General features: G+C 59.7%; 2 protein-coding genes across 3 annotated transcripts in view; both read right to left on the bottom strand.

Annotated features, from left to right (window-relative positions):
- ATP1A3 (ATPase Na+/K+ transporting subunit alpha 3) overlaps nucleotides 1–17,358 on the bottom strand; it is a 24,390-nt gene extending 7,032 nt beyond the window's left edge. Inside the window, exons 1-14 of the mRNA XM_040634419.1 lie at nucleotides 17,326–17,358; nucleotides 12,892–13,111; nucleotides 12,775–12,836; nucleotides 8,179–8,268; nucleotides 7,981–8,040; nucleotides 7,095–7,298; nucleotides 5,536–5,649; nucleotides 5,289–5,423; nucleotides 4,578–4,695; nucleotides 4,169–4,437; nucleotides 2,446–2,644; nucleotides 2,259–2,368; nucleotides 2,042–2,176; nucleotides 76–268 (exon numbers count right to left, since the gene is read on the bottom strand). Of these exons, the coding sequence (XP_040490353.1) occupies nucleotides 76–268; nucleotides 2,042–2,176; nucleotides 2,259–2,368; nucleotides 2,446–2,644; nucleotides 4,169–4,437; nucleotides 4,578–4,695; nucleotides 5,289–5,423; nucleotides 5,536–5,649; nucleotides 7,095–7,298; nucleotides 7,981–8,040; nucleotides 8,179–8,268; nucleotides 12,775–12,836; nucleotides 12,892–13,111; nucleotides 17,326–17,358 (1,942 nt within the window). The remainder of the gene's footprint in view (nucleotides 1–75; nucleotides 269–2,041; nucleotides 2,177–2,258; nucleotides 2,369–2,445; nucleotides 2,645–4,168; nucleotides 4,438–4,577; nucleotides 4,696–5,288; nucleotides 5,424–5,535; nucleotides 5,650–7,094; nucleotides 7,299–7,980; nucleotides 8,041–8,178; nucleotides 8,269–12,774; nucleotides 12,837–12,891; nucleotides 13,112–17,325) is intronic.
- GRIK5 (glutamate ionotropic receptor kainate type subunit 5) overlaps nucleotides 17,044–18,483 on the bottom strand; it is a 45,139-nt gene continuing 43,699 nt past the window's right edge. For both annotated transcript variants that reach the window (XM_040634057.1, XM_040634058.1), the window contains one exon: nucleotides 17,044–18,038. In XM_040634057.1, the coding sequence (XP_040489991.1) occupies nucleotides 17,610–18,038 (429 nt within the window). In that variant the 3' untranslated portion in view covers nucleotides 17,044–17,609. The remainder of the gene's footprint in view (nucleotides 18,039–18,483) is intronic.

Here is an 18,483-nt window from a genome sequence, read left to right as displayed (position 1 = left end):
CAGCCTCAAGGGCCCCCCCCCCCCGAGCTGGCCCAGCCCCTGCCCCACATCAGCACCCCCCCCCGAGGTGCGCACCCAGCACGCGCTCGCCCAGGCCACCGAGCTCAAGGTAGGCGTTCTGGAAGGCCTCCTTCATCTCCTCATCCAGGGGCTGCTCCTTGCCCTGCAGCAGGATGGTGGAGCAGCGGTCCAGGATACGCTCGGGGGCACCCTTCATCACCAGCAGGTATCGGTTGTCGTTGGGGTCCTCAGTCTCATGGATGGAGAGCTGTGGAGAGGGCGGGCATTCCTGAGCCTCGGCGGGACCCAGCTGGGGGACAGGACGGCCCCCAGCCTCCGGCTTGAGCCATGCGAGCCAGGACAGACCACAGCCGGGGCTCCCCCAGAATGCACTGCCCCAAACTCTCTACCCAAGAGATCTCCATCTGGTTCTCGGAGTCTGTCACAGAGATCTCGGCTCACCCCTGCCCATTTCTGTCTCTCTATCTCACAGATGTTTCTGCCCGTGGGGCTCGCTCACAGAAATCTCTCTCCCTGCCTCACCCGGCTTCCTCTCATCCCACATCTGACTTATCACCAAATCTGCTCAGCTCACTTCTCAAATACACCCAGATTCTGACCTCTTCTCACCTTCCCTCTTGCCGACCCCATCCGGCCACCCCCATCTCTCAGAGGAAATATCACACTGAGTGTCTGTGCCTGCCCGCCCCAGCCCATAATACTGCCTCTCCACCGCAGCCAGGAGGATCCTTTAAGAAACGTGAGTCTGTGGGAAACGGGGCAGCCACTTTGGCAAATAGTCTGACAGCCCCCCAAAAGGCTACAGGAGAGTTACTACACGAGTCAACACCCAAGAGACACAGCAAGTGTGTCCGCAGAGAAACGTGTGCGTGAAGTAGCCAGCAGCATCACACTGTAGTGCAAAGGGGCGAACGACTCGAACGTCCGTCAGCGGCTGGAGGGATCAAGAAACTGTGCACTATGCCGGCAGTGCAACATTACCCAGCCAGACAGAGGTCCAGGGTACCGGCACACACCACAACGTGAGCGAACCTTGAGAACGTCACACGACGGCAAAGACGCCAGGCACAAAATGCCTCGTATTATGTGATACCATTTATACAAAACGGCCAGAACTGGCCAACGCACAGAGACAGAAAGTGGATGAGCGGTTGCTTAGGGATCAGGGAGATGGGGGAGAGGAGGGCAATAGCTAAGGAATGTGAGACTTCCTTTTGACAGGATGGAATGTTCCATACTTGTGGAGCGATTGCATGTATCTGTGACATTTATGTCGGTGATCTATGATATATGAATTATATCTCAGTGAAAGTCTTTTAAAAAACATGAGTCAGCTCCCATCTCTCCTCTGCACAGAGCTCATGTCCCTCTTAGAGTCATTCCTGAGTCCTCTCCACGGCCCACGAGCCTCATGGGACCTGGCCAGGCACCCACTGTCCTTACCTCCAGCACACTCCCAGGCTCCCTGCTCCACCACCCTGCCTGCCTGGCTGTTGTTCAGACACATTAATACACTCCTGCCTCAGGGCCTTTGCACGTGCTATGCCCACTGCCTAGAATACTTTTGCCCCAGACACCTGCAGCCAGCATATTCCGTATTTCCTCATGCCTTTGTCATGGACTGTCTTCCAGCACTAGAACGTAAGTTCCATGAGAGGAGCGACTTCACTGTTTCACTCACTGCCATGGGCACCCCAGCACCAAAAACGTGCGCCTGACATGCACTGGCTGCTCAAGCGAATATTGGTGGAATGAATGGGAGCTCCCTGGCTGCAGGAAGATCCTTACGCCTCTGCCTCCCACTCTGGCAGAGACCTTGCTCTCACTACTTCTGGGTCAGCCTGTTCCTTACCTAACCGGGTAGACACTATCATGCCCATTTCACAGATGGTGAAACCAAGGCTCTGGAAGGTTAGTAACTTGTCCAAAGCAAGGGGGGCAGTGGCGCAGAGGTGACCGCTTACAGGCATGATCAAGGCACCGAGGTCCAGGCTAGCTCTCCTAGACAGCCCGGCAGTACCTGGTATTTGTTGGTGGAATTGAAGGGAATCTCGGCCACTTTCTTGTTTCGTTCTCGCATCAGCTTCACAGAGCCAGAGGACAGCTCGATGCACTTGAGCAGGGCAGACTCAGAGGCATCCCCGGCCACATCCCTCTGGGGGAACAGAGGGCCGTCAGAGCAGAGCAGCGGCGGTGGCCACGGGCAGGGCCAAGGCGAGGGGGGCAGCTGGACGTACCTTGAGCACAGGGATGTTGTCCTGACCTCCCTTGAAGACGGCACGGTTGCAGAGTCCGGCAATGTGGGACAGGGCCACCCAGGTGTGTGAGCTCTTGTCGAACGAGGTGCCTGAAGGAGGCACATGTCCCCTGTCACAGCGCCTTGGCGCCAGACCCCCTCGGTCCCCGCCGGGGCCCCACCCTCACCTGACTGGTCCTCGGTGGTGTCGGCCTCATGGATCTGGTTGTCAAACCACATGTGGGCAACCGTCATGCGGTTCTGGGTGAGGGTCCCTGTCTTGTCCGAGCAGATGGTGGATGTGGAGCCCAGGGTCTCGACAGCCTCCAGGTTTTTCACCAGGCAGTTCTTCCGCGCCATGCGTTTGGCCGTCAGCGTCAGACACACCTAGGGGACGTGCCAGGGGCGGGCCAGTCACCGGGGGAGCCGGGTGGCAGGCTTGCACCGGCAACGCGAGCGCCGACACACCTGCCCGGCCCAGCAGCAACCGCGTGGCCCGGGAAAGGAAAGAGCGCTGCCCCCAAACATCAGACAACAACAAGACAGACACACACACAGAAGAGTGTTGCCGTCCAGCAATTCCATCCCAAGGTACGGACCGACAAAAGTGGGCTCGGATGTGCCCCCAAAGACAGCTACTGCTCTGGGCACACCGGCAACCCTTATAATCGGCAACGCAAACATCTACTAACAACGGAAGGGATAAATAAACCGCAGGAATAAAAAATGGAATAATATGCAGCAACAAGAAAGAGCAGGCTCCTGCTGCTTGCACCCGCACGGGTGAAGTTCAAGGACGTCGTGTCCAGCACAAAACTGAGCCGGAAACAAGGGTTTGTACTCGATTATCCCGTTGCTATGCAGTGCAGTGAGACTGCTGGAAGCCAGCGTAGGGGTTACCTTTGGGTTGGGGGAAAGAAGCTGGACAAGGTCTCAAGGGGGTTTCTGGGGAACTCAGTCTGCGTGCCGCCCACCCGTACACGCCCAGACTCACACCCGGGGCGTCCATATGCATGACCCCACGTCTGTAAAAAGCCTTTGACCTACCCTGGCTTTGAACATGCTAATGGGGAAATCGTGGCAGGATGCATTAAGTAAAAAGAAGCAAGCAGCAGAGAATTTCTGGGACGGCCGGGTCTATGTGCCGTGAAGACAGCATTGACCCACAGGCTGGAATACGCCCACACCAGCCGGGAAGCAGTGTGGACAATGCTCTTCTGTGGTGGGGCTGACCAATGGGCAGCAGGGTGGTGGGGGGTGGTATTATTTTATTGTTTAACTATCTTAGTGTATTATTTGGACCTTTTACATGAGGATATACTTCTTTTTTTTTTTTTAAGATTTTATTTTTAAGTAATCTCTACATCCAACGTGGAGCTCAAACTCACAACCCCGAGATCAAGAGTCATATGCTCTCCTGACTGAACCAGCCGGGAACCCCATGAGGGTGTACTTCTTAGTTGTGTAAGTTAACTTAGAAAGTGGTAGGACTGACGGGGCTCCTGGGGGGCTCAGTCGGTTGAGGCACCGCCTCTCGATTTCGGCTCAGGTCATGATCTCAGGGTCGTGGTATCGAGCCTGTGTTGGGCTCTGTGCCGAGCTGGGAGTCTGCTTGAGATTCTCTCTCTCCCTCTCCCTCTGCCCCTCCCCCTGCTCGTTTACTCCCCCCACTTTCTCAAAAGAAAAAGAAAAAGAAAAGAAAAAAAGAACATGATAGGCTGTTCGCCCTTCATGCCTTGCAGTGTGCCTCGAGATTTTTGTTTGTTTTGTTAAGAAGGCCTTCTGAGTCCCCGGACCCAGTCACTCAAGATCTAGGAGGCTCAGCCCTCAGTGTGCAAGGTGTCCTCCTCAGGAACACGGCAGTCAGACCCCAGACCCCTCCTCCCTCAGACATGGGGGTCCGGCCCTTACAGTGACGGTGGCCAGCAGGCCCTCTGGGACATTGGCCACGATGATGCCGATGAGGAAGATGACAGCCTCAAGCCAGGTGTACCCGAGAATGAGGGACAGGATGAAGAAGGAGACGCCCAGGAAGACAGCCACACCGGTGATGAGCTGGATGAAGTGCTCGATCTCGATGGCGATGGGCGTCTTGCCCACCTCCAGGCCTGAAGCCAGCGTGGCAATGCGGCCCATGACAGTGCGGTCACCCGTGGCCACCACCACGCCGCGAGCTGTGCCTGTGGGGCCAGAGGGGAGGAGGCTGAGCTGGGGATGGGGTCTCAGCGAGGTTCACAGGGACCCCAAGTCCCAGACGCACATCTCTCTGTCTGGGCCAGCCCTGCCCCAACCTGGGTGCCCCCACCGTGCCCTGCCGCACCTTCCACGCAGTTGGTAGAAAAGAAGGTAATGTTCCGAGTCTCCAAGGGGTTGTCGTGTGTGCAGTCAGGAGAGCGGGTCTGTGGTTCTGATTCGCCGGTCAGGGAGGAGTTGTCCACCTGAGGATGGGTGAAGGGACAGAGGGCCCAGCCCTGGGGTCAGGGAGCACTTGTCCAGAGGACAAGCTAGGGCTGTATCCGTGGAGGTCATAACTAGAAGCCTGGACTCTGGGTGAGTGAGTTGTGTCCGGGGGGCTAGAGGCTGGGCTCTTGAAGGTGGGAAGCAGAGGCTTCTTGCCATGGTTTAAGGTATCGATGGGTCTGGGGGGGTGGGGAGCAGGGGCCTGGACTCCTGGGTCCTGGGGGAGGAGGGACTGGGGGCCTAGACCCCTGGGTCTGAGGGAAGAGGGGGCTGGGGGCCTGGACCCCTAGATCCCTAGGTCTGAGGGAGAAAGAGGAGATTGGGGGCCTGGACTACCGGGTCTGAGGGAAGAGGGTGCTGGGACTCTGGACTCCTGGGTCTGAGTGAGGAGGGATCTGGGGGCCTGGAACCCTGGCTCTGAAAGAGAGGGGCCTGGGGCCTGGACTCTTAGTTCTGAAGGAGGAGGGGGCTGGGGGCACGACTCCTGAGTCTGAGGGAGGAGGGGACTGAGGGCCTGGACCACAGAGCCACTCCAGGAAGGACAGAGCTGGGCCTCAGGTCCCGGTCCCACCTTGCAACCATGGGCTGAGATGATTCGTAGGTCGGCCGGGACTCGGTCTCCACCCTTGATCTCCACCAGGTCCCCAACCACCACCTCCTCAGCGTTCACCTGCATCTTCTCCCCCTCACGGATCACCAGGGCTTGCTGGGGGCCGAATGGAGAAGAGTCAGCGCCCCAGCTCTCTGCCGGGGCTTGGATGGCACACTTCACCCCCACCCTCCTACCCCCACCTGACCCCTTCCGGGGCCCCCCTCACCTGGGGAACCATGTTCTTGAAGGACTCCATGATCTTGGAGCTCTTGGCCTCCTGGTAGTAGGAGAAGCAGCCGGTGATGATGACCACAGCCGCCAACACGATGCCCAGATATAGCTGTGGGGGGACACAGGGTCGCGCCTCAGAGCCGCTCCCTACCAGCCTCACCCCGAGATAGAATCTGGGAAGGGAACTCTGAGTCCACGGGGGGGGGGTGTCCATATTTGTGTGTCTGACCCCAGGCTGTGTCTACTTGAGGGTCCGTGTGTCTGTCTGCCTGATAACGTTAGGGTCCCTCTTTCCGCACATGGGTGCGTTTGAATCTCTAGGTCAGTCCTTCTCTTGATTTTGTGCGTCCATCTGTCTTTCTGTCTGCATTGGAGAATCTGAGTGTATGCTATTATCTGTCCATGTGTCTGTCTGTGTTTAAGTCAGTGTGTCTGTCCGACGGTTTGCATGCCTGGCTTTAAATTTATGGGACTGGGGCGCCTGGGTGGCTCAGTCGTTAAGCAGCTGCCTTCGGCTCAGGGCGTGATCCTGGATCCATGGGATCGAGCCCCACATCAGGCTCCTCCACTGGGAGCCTGCTTCTTCCTCTCCCACTCCCCCTGCTTGTGTTCCCTCTCTCGCTGGCTGTCTCTCTCTGTCAAATAAATAAATAAAATCTTTTAAAAAAATAAAAAATAATGAATTTATGGGACCGTTTGTGTTTGAGTCTCTGTATGTGGATTTCTGTCTCTCTGTCACTCTCTCTTGGTCTGCCTGGGTCTATCTGCCTGTTTAGGTTTTAATTTCCTTTTTTTTTTTTTAAGTTTTATTGATCGATTGATTTTCGTAATCTCTACACCCAACATGGGACTCGAACTCAGGACTCCGAGATCAAGAGTCACATGCTCCCCCGACAAAGCCAGTCAGGCTCCCTGAGTTTTAATGTCTGGGAATACGATCTGTCTGTGCTTGACTGGCAGGTCAGTCTGTCTGTCTGCAGGCTAGGCCTGCAGCTCTGTGTGTGTCTGAGTTCCATCCACGCCTGTGTCTGTGCCTGTGTGTCTGAGTCTGCGTCCAGCGTGATGGTGTTGACTCTGCATGTGTGTGCACGTGCCTGTGCAAGGATCTCCATGTGGTCAGTGTGCGGGTCTGTGTTTATGGGCACGGGGTCCGTTGAGACCGCGTCCCCCCATGTGTCCCCTGCATTGCGGGAGGGGTCCCGACAGAGCTGCAGCTGGATGCGCCTGGCTCGCTACATGAGCGCACTCACTTTTTGGGGGGACCTTTCAGGTGATGACCACCTGGTGGTGTTTGTCCCCAAGGCCACCGGGATCACAAAGCCCTGGGACAGAGCCTCAGCTCACACACACCACACGGCACACAAGTTACTTGGCTTTACTGAGCCTCAGTTTCCTTAGACCTTCTCTGGTTCTCTCACCGAGTGATCATGCAGGTCCGATGAGGGAGAGCGGGGGAGTGGGCTTTGAGAAGCCGGAAGGGGCAGGAAACGCGGGGCAGGGTGTACGCCCCTAAATGTTCAGGCCCTGGCACAGGGCAGGGTGGAGGGCACTCACATTGTCACCCGAGGGGTCGTCCTCTGTGCCCGCCTGGATGCCATAGGCCAGGAAGCAGAGGATGGCTCCAATCCACAGCAGGATTGAGAAGCCCCCGAAGAGCTGGCGGCAGAACTTGACCCATTCTGGGGTGGTAGGCGGTGGTGTGAGCGCATTAGGCCCATCCCGGGCCAGGATCTCTTGAGCTTTGCTGTGGGTCAGACCCTGGGGGACACAGGACTCACACAGAACCCTCCCTGAGCCACCTTGGTACCCCAACGCTTCACCCCAAAGCACCCCAGGCCCCCAGCCCCTCCTCCCTCTACCCAAGGGTCCAGGACCCCAGCCCCTCTTCCCTCAGACCCAGGGGTCCAGGCCCCCAGCCCCTCCTCTCTCAGACCCAGGGGTCCAGGCCTCTAGCCCCTCCTCTCTCAGACCCAGGGGTCCAGGCCCCCAGACCTTCCTCCCTCAGACTCAGGGGTCCAGGCCCCCAGCCCCTCCTCCCTCAGATTCAGGGGTCCAGACCCCCAGCCCCTCTTCCCTCAGACCCAGGGGTCCAGGCCCCCGGACCTTGCTCCCTCAGACCCAGGGGTCAAGACCCCCAGCCCCTCCTCCCTCAGACCCAAGGGTCCAGGCCCTAAGACTGTCCTCCCTCAGACTCAGGGGTCCAGGCCCCCAGCCCCTCTTCCCTCAGACCCAGGAGTCCAGACCCCCAGCCCCTCCTCCCTCAGAGCCAGGGGTCCAGGCCCCCAGCCCCTCCTCCCTCAGATTCAGGGGTCCAGACCCCCAGCCCCTCTTCCCTCAGACCCAGGGGTCCAGGCGCCCAGCCCCTCCACCCTCAGACTAAAAGGTCCAAGCCCCCCAGCCCCTCCTCCCGGAAGCCCTCCTCCTTCAGGACCAGCCGCACCTGCACACAGTCTGTGTTGTATTTCCGGCAGACCTCTTCCACTGACATCTTGTGCTCTGTCTGGGGAACGAGAATTTGGTGGGAGGCAATGAGAGCCAAGGCCTTTCAGGGGCTGGGGCAAGACCTGAGAGCGTGAGGCCCATCCCTGGCCACATCTCTGCTCTGGGCGGGTGTGTGGGTGCAAAGGGTGGGGCTTACCATAGCCACCTCCTTCTTGAGGTCATCCAGGTCCCTGCGCTCTTTGGTGCCCTTGCTCTTCTTGGGCGAGCCCTTGTCATCTTTCTTGTCCTGCGAGGTGGCGACACGATAGCTGTCAGAGCCACCAGACTGTGGGCGAGAAGGGGTTACAAGGGGGACACCGGCCCTCCAGGCCCCCGCCCCGGCCTGCTTCTGTACAGGTGTGCACCTTGGGCAGGGGCTGGCTCTGGGGGTCGCCGTCTGTCTGTCAGGGCTTGCCTGCACCTCCCTGTCTCTGCCCTGTGTCTCTGAGTGGTTGTCTCTCAGAACCCGTGGGTCTCGTCTCTTCGATTGGCCTCACTGTCTCTGGCGCCATGTTATCTCTGGGTCTCTGTCCCTGAGGGTCTCTGTCCAGGTCTGTCTGTGCTTCTGTCTCCCTCTGTTTCTCTGCCTGTCTCTGTGGTTCTCTCTCCTTCAGTCACTTGGTGTCTCTTTATCTCTGTGTGTGTCTCTTTCTCCCTCCTCCTGGGCCTGTCCCAACTCCCAGAGTGTCCAGAGGTCTCTTGCTTTGTCCGTATTTCTCTGTCTCTGGATCTATCTCTCTCAGTCTCAGTTTGTCCCCTTCTGTCTTATTGTTCTTTTTTGTCTCTCTGTCTCCTACCTCTTTATCTCGCCATCTCTGTCTCTCTGTGGCTGTTTCTCTCCCTGCTCTCTCTCCTTCGTCACTTTATGTCGTCTGTCTCTTTGCCTCTAAGTCTCTCAGCACGTGTCTCTGTATAATTCTGTCTGACTGATCTCTGGCTCTGTATGTCTCTCTGTCTCACATAATGTCTGTCTGCATCTCTTGAACGATCTCTCCCGGCATCTGGCTAAATCTCTCTCTGGTTCTCTCTGGGTTCCCATGTCTCTCCAAGTTGATGTGTTACGGGATCTCAGACTGTCTCTGAGTGTCAGTATTTCCACCTCCGTGTCTTTCTCCATCCTTCTCTCTGCCATTCTCTGTCATGAGTCTGTCTTCAACTTTCCAGCTGTGTCCTCCTCTGGAATGCTTCATGTGTCTCTCCCTCTCCACCTCTCCTGTCTCAGCTGCCTTGTCTGTCTCTGGCTGTCTCTCTCTGCGACCTTCTTGTCTATCTGTCTCTCTCGGGTGCATCTCGGCATCTCCGTCCTTCCAGCTCCAGGTTTCCCCCTCCTGTCACCCTCCCTGTCTTCTCTACCCGGCTCTTTTCCTGGGCTCCTTTCCACAGCCCCATGGGTCTCTCAAAGACAGGGAGAACCTGGGAGACCCCACAGGCCTGGCAGGGACAGAGGAAAGGGTACTGCAGGTGTTGGTCACAGCTGGGACAAAAGCCCGGGAGGCAGCCTACTATGCTCCAGGATGGTGGCCTGGCTGGATACCCAGCCAGTCCCAAGGGCCTTGACTGACAAGCTGTGGGCCCTGGCCTCTCTCTCGGGGGTTGGTGGCAGCCACGGACAGCTTTGAACAGGGGATGGGCAAGGTCAGGGCTCTGGAGGGCAGACTAGGAGCTGGCTAGGATTTGGGGTACAGAAGCCCCAGGCCTGGCTTGAACTGGATGCAGTGTGAGGGGGTGAGGGAGGTTCCAGTCTGGGGGCTTGGGCAGATGGGGAAGGCAGTGTCCCTGGAGGCTGGCAGGAGGGGTGGGGCGAGGCCAGGTGCTGGAAGAGGGCTGCTGACAGATCCTGCGGGCCCAGAGCCAAGCTGGGATCCCAGGCTCAGGCAGCTCAGTGCTAATCCCCTTGTGACCTTGTAGAGGGCTGAGCTGCCTGCCGGCTGCCCCCAGACCCAGAGGCTGAGCCTGGGGGTTACTGCAGCCTGGAGGCCTGAGAGCCTCTGAGAGGGTTTAGGAGGGTGGGAGGGAGGCTTGGCCCTGGGCCAGCCCTGCAGCAACACTGCGTCTGACTCAAAAGCACGGAGGCCTGGGGGACAGGGAGGACATGCCTCCACTCCCTGCACCAGGAGGGGTCTTACCTGCCCACAGGGGTGGCCCCATGGATGGAGAGGTGTGGAGATAGAAGGTCACAGGGTCAAGGTAGAGAAAGGAGGGGGAAGGCAAGAGAGGAGAGAGATGGGGCCCTGGCAGGAGTGGGGGAGAAAACCAGCAGCCCACCCTTGAAACCTTGGGGAAGGCTGGGAGCCGCTGCTTGGAGGGAGGAGGGGCTCAGGGCCTGGATCCCTGGTCTGTGGGAGAAGGGGGCTGGGGGTCTTGGACTCCTGGGTCTGAGGGAGGAGGGGCTGGGGAACGTGGACCCCTGATCTGAGGGAAGAGGGGCTGGGGGCCTTGGACTCCTGGGGCTGAGGGAGGAGGGGCTGTGGAAACTGGACCCCTGATCTGAGGGAGGAGGGGGCTGGGGGCCTTGGACTCCTGGGGCTGAAGGAGGAGGGGGCTGGGGGCCTGGACTCCTGGGTCTGAGGGAGGAGGGGCTGGGGGCCTGGACTCCTGGGTCTGAGGGAAGACGGGCTGGGGGCTTGGACTCCTGCATTTGAGGGAGGAGGGGCAGGGGGTCTGGACTCCTGGGTCTGAGGGAGGAGGGTCCTGGACTCCTAGGTCTCAGAGAGGAGGGGTTGGGGGCCTGGAGACCTGGGTCTGAGGGTGGAGGGGCTGGGGGCTCTGGACTCCTGGGTCCGAGGGTGGAGGGGCTGGGGGAGCCTGGGCCCCTGGGTCTGAGGGAGGAAGGGCTGGGGCCTGGACTTCTGGGTCTGAGGGAGGAGGGGGCTGGGACACCCCAGTCCCTGGCAGGCAAGCCTTGGCTTCTGCTTGCCCTTGCTATGACCAGACTCCCTTGGGGGCGGGCTTCCATCTGTTGGAGGGGGAGCCGAGGCTTTCCCAGTCAAGGCAGGAGGCCCAGATGGGCGCACTGCAGGGCGGGAGCACCTCTGAGGGTGGGGGACACGCCTGTCTCGCTGCAGCCAGTCTCTGCGTCTCCTCACCATTTCCCGCTGTCCGCCTCCCCCTGACACCCGCCAGCTCACGCAGCTTCTGCACCTTGGCCAACCTCTCCCTCCCCCTCTCAGGGTGTCTGGGGCCTTCATCTCTGAGCATCTCTCTCTCCACCTCCCTTGTGCTCTCTGCCTCCTCCTCCCACCCTTCGAGCTGACTTTGGTCGTCTCTGGATAGGAAATGTCTGTCCTTGGGTCTCCTAATCTCAGACTCAGTTTCTCTCTTTGTCTCTGATGTGTCTCTCCATGTCTTTGTCTCACCCATGTCTCTCTCTTCATGTCTCTCTGTGTCTCTCTTTGTCTCTACATCTGTGTCTCTTTCTCTCTGTCTCTTTCAGAGCATCTCTCTGTCTCTGCCTATTTCTTTTGCTCTTTCCACAGGGTTCTGCCTCTCTGTCTGCAACCCATGTCTAAAGTGCCTCTCTTCTCCTGGCCCCTCTTCTTTTCCTAATGCCCCTCTTCCCTCCCTGGGGCATACAATGTCAGTCTCCTCCAATCTGCCCACACCTCCCTCCTTCCATTCCACTTACCTGGAAGCCATCACTGACTCTCACCTCCCACCCCGCCCCCACATCTCCCAGTCCTCTTCCCACCCAGTTCTTCTCCCCATCCCCCCTCACCCACCCCAAGCCACACATCTGCCCCCCCCCACCTCCATCCCTGGGCCCCTCAGCCTTCATCCGCCATCTTTCTCCCCATCCCTCATATCCCCTCTCCATTAGCCTTTCCCATCCCGACCCTCTGTCTTCTTCTTACCCAGCCCACCCGCCTCCTTCTCCCACTCTCCCCCCATGGCCCCGCCCCAGACACGCAGGGAGGAATCCAGGGCTGCAGAGGGGATCAGGTGGTCAGCCAGGGAAGGAGGCGGCATCTGCTGGAGAGACTCACAGACAGACAAGGACACACGGACACAGAGGCAAGGGCATAGCCAGACATGCACGATACACTCCCCACCTCCCTACCCCCCACATGTGCACACATGCGCCCTCAGCCAGGCACTCAGTCTCCCTGCCACAGCTCTCCTACTTCTCCCAGCCCCCCCCCCGCCCCATATCAGCTTCCCCAGATTAGGAACTGGACACACACCACAGCCCCAGGCCACCCGCCGCACTGCGGAGCCCCCCCATCCAGGCCTGGAAGGAGAAAGAGAGGTCATCTGGTGTTCATCCCATAGCCTGGACCTGTCCCCACCCGGCCAGGGAAGCAGAGGGCTTTCAACACCCCCAGACACAAACACCAGCTCTCAGACAAACCCAGACACGAATGCAGACAGTCAGACACAACCTGGGCCACACGATCGCTAGCAGACGGTGCTGGCAGGACCTGACAGAGCCAAGAGCTCACACACGCGCACACGCACACGCACATGCACACATACGATGGAGCGTGCAACCGCACCAGGTCAGGCAGAGATGTCAAGGGCCGATCGGTGCCCCACGGACCCCGCACACAAAGACACGCCAACATACGCCACAGACCCCGCGGCCCCAGGCGGCCCCGCGCACACGCTCAACCAGCGGCACAACCGTACGGACGGGCCGGATCCCCCGGACCTGGCCCCGGACCGCAGGGGTCCCGGAGCCCCCGCCCCCCGCCCCCAATGTCACTGGACCCACAATGTCGCACACACGCACGGCCCGGCCGGTCCGAGCACCTACCCCCATCTTGGCGGCTCCGGGGGAGAGGGGCGGACGGGCGGGGCGGGGGCCGGGGCAGAGGCCTCAGGGCGGGCTCAGGCGCGGGCTCGGGCTGGGGGGCCTCTGCAGCGCCCGCGCCTCGGTCCGCGCGTCCGTCCTGCCGGTAGCCCTCCCGCACAGAGTCTGCGGCGGCCGCCGCCTCCGCCTCCTCATATGCCCGCGCCCGCGGGGGGGCCGGCGCCGGCCAATCAGGGGCGCCGCCGCCCTGACGGATGGCCCGCGGCCCCGCCCCCAGTACTGCAGCTGTCCTCCCCGCCCCCCAGCCTCCGCAAAGTGGCGGCACCGCCAAGGGGGAGAGCTGCAGAAGGGGGGATTCCGGAGACCCCGCAATGAGGAACTTGGAGACCCCCGCAGTGGGGCGCTGAGGGAGAGAGCGCCCCGAAAATCCCCGCACTGTGGGGGTGTTGCCACAGGGAGAGGGGTGGGTTGGGAGACGTGGACACCGGGAGGGGGGAAAGCCCCTTATAAACCACCACAGTAAGGGGGGGCACAGGGGAGGGCTGGAGACCTTATGGGGTTGTTGTTCAGGAGGGGGAGCTGGAGGGGGCCTAAGAGGCAAGGAAGACCCTACAATTAGGAAGGGTGCTGCAGAGGGGAAAGGAGCCTTGAGGTCCCCTCACTAGTGTGCCCCCACACACAATGCAGAGTTATGCAGGGAGACACAACTGCGAGGGTACACAGAAGACACATCACAGCCAGAGGACCCCACCAAGCCTCACACTCACACACAACCATCACCCAGATAGCCCAGATGGGGAGGATGCACACGTCCACCACCCCATCACACACAACAGCATGGACCCTCAAACACATACTACACTACCCCATCACACAATGCCAGAGATTCACCAACATGTGGAAATAAAATGCACCCCCCATCACACCACACCAGAATTACAATCGCAGTCATAAAGGGCTATGTAGACTGACTCACACCCTCCGAACACTGCATCACAGACATGCACATCACACACTCCACTGCACCTGGCCTTGTACCATTTCACAAAGAGACCCACAACCACGCAACCAGTAAACCCACAGACCAACATACCCACACTCGGCACCATCACACACTCACAGGCCTCACACTCTCTCACACACCCCATGAGCCTTTGTGGTCCCTGCTGCAGTCACACAACAGCACACACATAACCACACGCACTCCTCCCCAGGAAGCAGAAGTCCACAGGGCACAACTGCCAAAGCGTCGCTAATTGTGAATGACAGACAAAAAGGTGCACACAGACTCACACCCAGAACAATAATTCACAGAAACAGATCTCACGACACCATCCCACACACTTCCCACACTGCACACATCACGTATTGCAGTGCTAACACAGACACCTGCAAACACGTCCCAGTGCCCCCACCCACATGCCACACACGTCCCGTCTCAGTGTGTGTATGCACACGCACTCCAGGACTGCCACATACACACAACACCCTATCAGCTGCCCATCGAAGCCTGAGCAGTCCCAGCCTCTCACCCCCACACTTTGCTCTCTGAGGAACACCTCAGACTTTCCCAGGGGATTATAGAAAGGGCAGAGAGCAAGTGAACACCTGTCCCTGTAGCTTCCTCAGAATGTGGGTATCCTCCCCACCTGTGGGAGTGGAGGCCTGGGGGACACAGGCAAGGGGCACAGAGTGAGCCTGATGTGCATGGGGGGTGGGTGGTGAAGGTTAAGGGCCTGATCAGGGAAATATGTGAAAGGCTAAAAGCCAGAATGAGACACAAATAAAGAGAAACAGAGAGACAGAGATTCAAAGCCGAAGAGAGACAAACACGGACAAGGAGACAGGGCCTGGGAGTAAAGGGGGGCAGGGAGTCAGCTTCCCTGGCTTTCCCCAGCATACAGAGCCTCGGCCCAATCCTGTACTCTGACCCATCCCCATCCCTCCCCGCTGTCCTTTGTTGCCATGGTAATAGGGAGGCCGAATATGCAGCAAAGGAGGCTGGGCCTGCAGACCTGGCCTGTCTCCATGGAGACTGGGGAAGGTGGGGGGGAGCCACATCTTCTAGCCCAGGTGGTTGGCCCTCAGGTCCCCACTGCAATTCTGCCCCCTTCCTGGGGGTGTGTGTGGTGGGGGGAGGATCTGTCAACATATAGTATCTCCCCGCCCTGCCACCTACACCTTGTCTGTTTCTGGCAGGGAAGGGCCTAGACCATGGGCAAGGGGGTTGGGGGGATAGAGATACCTAAAGGTGTTTGGATCCCAGGAGATTCTAGGCTCTCTCTCTCCCTGTTCTCCAGTTTGCCTGGGGGAGATCTCGGCCCCCCACACGACACCCAGATACAGGCTTATGTCCCCCTTTATGCACTCCCTCCTCAGACACGAGCCTGGTGAGACTGATGACTGTGCACCATGCTCCCAGCGCGAGGCTCTGCAGAAGTTGGGGGGGGAGGAGGGAAGCCTTAGGAAGGTCACAGGAATGGACACAGACAGGAGAGCTTGGTGAGAGAGTCATAAAGAGAGACTTAAGAGAAATGGACACAGTTCAGAACCAAGTAGAGGCAGATACAGACAGACTGACAAAGACAGAGAGACCGGCAAAGACAGATGAGAAAACAGATGGAGGGAAACAGAGCAACAAAATTACTCGGTGAAGGTGACAGAGAGCCACAGGGACAAAGAGAGCCAGGCAGAGACACATTAGGCAAACTGGGGAGACTCAGAGATAAAGACGAGGGAGACACTTGGAGCAGAAATGGGGAGGGGTGGGAGACTCGGAAATGGGGAGAGACCTCATAGATCAGCTGCATGGTATGGGGACAGAGATCTAGAGAGACCAGAAATGTCTGCAATCATATTCTAGTCACCTCAATAGACTGAGAGTCCAGCCCAAGGGCAGAGACATTGATTAAAGTCTGTGCAATAGATGTGGGGACAACTTAGACCCTGAGACAAGCTCACCCCCACACCTGTCCCCAAGGGGCACACACACAGCAAGTGCCGGAGACAAAGAAGGGGCCGGGAGGAGACGGGGGGTGCTGTGTACCAGGCAGTTTCTCCTGGATGCCCGCCGGCCCCGCAAGGGAGACAGGACAGTGCGCGCCAGTCCCCACCAGGACGGTGCTGAACGGACAGCTCCCGGGTTCCGGCACCCTGCCGGAGGGGAGGGCCCAGCCTCTCCTTTCCCAGCTGGGTCCCACTCAGTCTGGCTTTCCTCACCACTCCGGCCCCCTCCCCTCTCCATCTAGTTTTCTTTGGCTTCCCATCTCTAGCCTGCCTCTGTCCCACCTCAATCTCTGCTTCTCTCAGCCCCAATTCCCTGGGGTCTCTTAACTTCCTGCTTCATCTGTCTCCCCGCCTGTCTCAGTCTCTTGTCCCCTTCTCCATTCCATCTCACCTAATCACGGTATGTCTCTCTCTGCCTCTCCCCCTCTCAGCCCCAACTCTCTCTCCCCCCACCTCTCAGCCCCCCTCCTTGTCTCTCCCCATCTCTCTCTCTCCCCCACCCCTACCCCATCTCTTCCTCTCTCTCTCCACCTCTCCATCTCTCCCCCTTCTACTCGGCCTCGTTATGGCTCTCGCTGTGTGACCTTCACTCGTCCTTTCTCAGCTGCAGTTTCCAGTGGAAACCTCCAGCAGGGCGACAGGGGGGAGGCGGGGAAGGCGGGGACAGAAAGCGGACCCACCCCTCTCCCTGTTCAACCAGCCCTTCAGCCACCACCCCCCCCCCCACTGGGATTTCTCACTTCCTCTCTTGGGGGCTGGGGAGGCACACTTTCAGCAGAAACACAGGGTCACAGTCACAGACAGTTGAAGACGGCCTCACAGGCGTACATACACACACATGCCCACAATTAAAAAGTCATCAAATCACCCTGGCCCAAGCACACACTTGTCACTGTGTGGCCACCCAGGCACCACCACACTAAGCAGTTCACTCACCCTCCCCTCCCCCTAACCCCATCTGGTTTCTGTCTTTCTGTGTCTCTGTTCCCTGGTGTCTCCGCCTCTCCAGATCCCTGCATCTTTCTCCATCTGTCTCAGGGTCTCTGTTGCAGCCTCCTTCTGTCCTGAGAGAAGGTCAGTGGAGAGGGGCCAGCTGCCAGGACCTGGGCTGACCTGCTGCCTGAGGGCAGGGCCCAAGGGTGGAGAGAGTCCAGGAGTGACCGTCCAGTGTGTGGTTCTCAGCAGACTCCCTGGGGAGCCCAAGACTTTAATGCCCTCACACCCCCAGGAAATGAGACCCAGGTATCCCCAGTTTTGGGGTTTTGTTCTTTTTTTTATTCCAACAGGGACAGGGGTGTGGCAGGGGGAGGGTAGGGGGCCCAACTGACCTCCTCCCTGGGGGGGTCTCATAGAAATTCCGAGGTTTCTCCCCAAAAAAAAGAGAGAAAGAGAAGAGTTGAGGGGCGCCAGGGGACACCCATCTGCCCAAAGGCCCTCCCCTCCTCCAGAAGTGGGGAGGGCTGTGTCAAGTCTTGGGGAGCCTGAGCAGTCGCAGGATGGGGCTCTCCTCGCGGACTGCTTTCCGCTTCTGGAACGGCTCCGCAGTACCCGGCCCCTGAAGTCCTCGGTTCCTGCGCTCATGTCCGCAGTCGGGGGCGGAGTGCAGGGTCCGCGGCACCGTCTGGCGAGTCCAATAGGGGGCGCAGGCAAGCTCAGGAGCCGGGCCTCGCAGGACTTCACCGTAAGCCGAAGGCAAAATCGCGGCGTCCGGCGCACCGGTGCGGGGGGCACAAGTCCCGTCCCTTGCCCGCTGGGGAAGAGGGGGCGGCCCGGGCCTGGGGCGGACCCCGTCCCTGCGATCAGTCCGGCCGCCAGCCCGGCTCCGCCCGTGGTCACTCGTGCTCGGCCAGCTCGCGGGGGCCGGCGGGGCCGGGCCGCGGCCGGGGCGGGCTCGTGGCTTCGGCGGGGGCGCCTAAGCCACGCGGGGGCGCGCCAGCCCCGGACGCCCGCAGCGCCTGGATGCGCCGACACTCCTGGCAGACGCGCACGTGGGTGCAGGGCGTGGGGGCGGAGGGCCGGGCCCCGCCGGGCGGCCCCGGGTCGTCCAGGAGGCGCTGGGGACCCCCGTGCGCGCCGCCCGCATCCCCGCCCGCGCCGGCCGAGTAGAGCTTGCCGTTGCTGAGGCGCATCTCACGGACCGCGCGCAGCGACAGCAGGGCCCGGCTCGGGCCGCCCGGGCGCCGGCGCCGGCGGGAACGCGACGTCTTGCGACAAGACACCGCGTGCCGCAGCTCCTGCAGCATCTCCTGGCACACCGACACCTGTGGGCGGCGCAGGACGGGGCGCGGTGGTCACCGTCCGACCGGCGACGACAGCGCTCTCCTCGCCGCCGCCCCTTCGCCTGGCTTCTGCGTCTGCTCTCCCCTTCCTGCCTCCCCTAAAAACAGTCCTCCTCTCCTTCCCCCTCTCATCCTCTGCTCTTTCCGGGCTCTGCCGGCCTCACCTCTCTGCCGGCCTCAACTCTCTGCCTCTCAACTCCTCTGTCTCTCCGCTTCTCTCTCCCCTTCCATTCTCAGGGTTTCTCCCCGAGTCCACCCTCACCTCCTATCTAGGCTCCTCTCCCTTTCTTATCACTCCCGAGTCTCTGACTACCTCCTGCTTATTTTCCATCTTGTGCCTCTCATGCTACCATTATTGCAAGACACTTACTGAGTGCCTGCTGTATGCAGAGAACAAAACAGAGAGAAGTCCCTGCCCTCATGGAGG

The sequence above is a fragment of the Ursus maritimus genome, unplaced genomic scaffold (assembly GCF_017311325.1).
Source record: "Ursus maritimus isolate PB19 unplaced genomic scaffold, ASM1731132v1 scaffold_19, whole genome shotgun sequence".
Classification (NCBI taxonomy): domain Eukaryota; kingdom Metazoa; phylum Chordata; class Mammalia; order Carnivora; family Ursidae; genus Ursus; species Ursus maritimus.
Note: the sequence above shows the minus strand (reverse complement) of the source record. Positions and strands in the feature narration are given on the sequence as shown.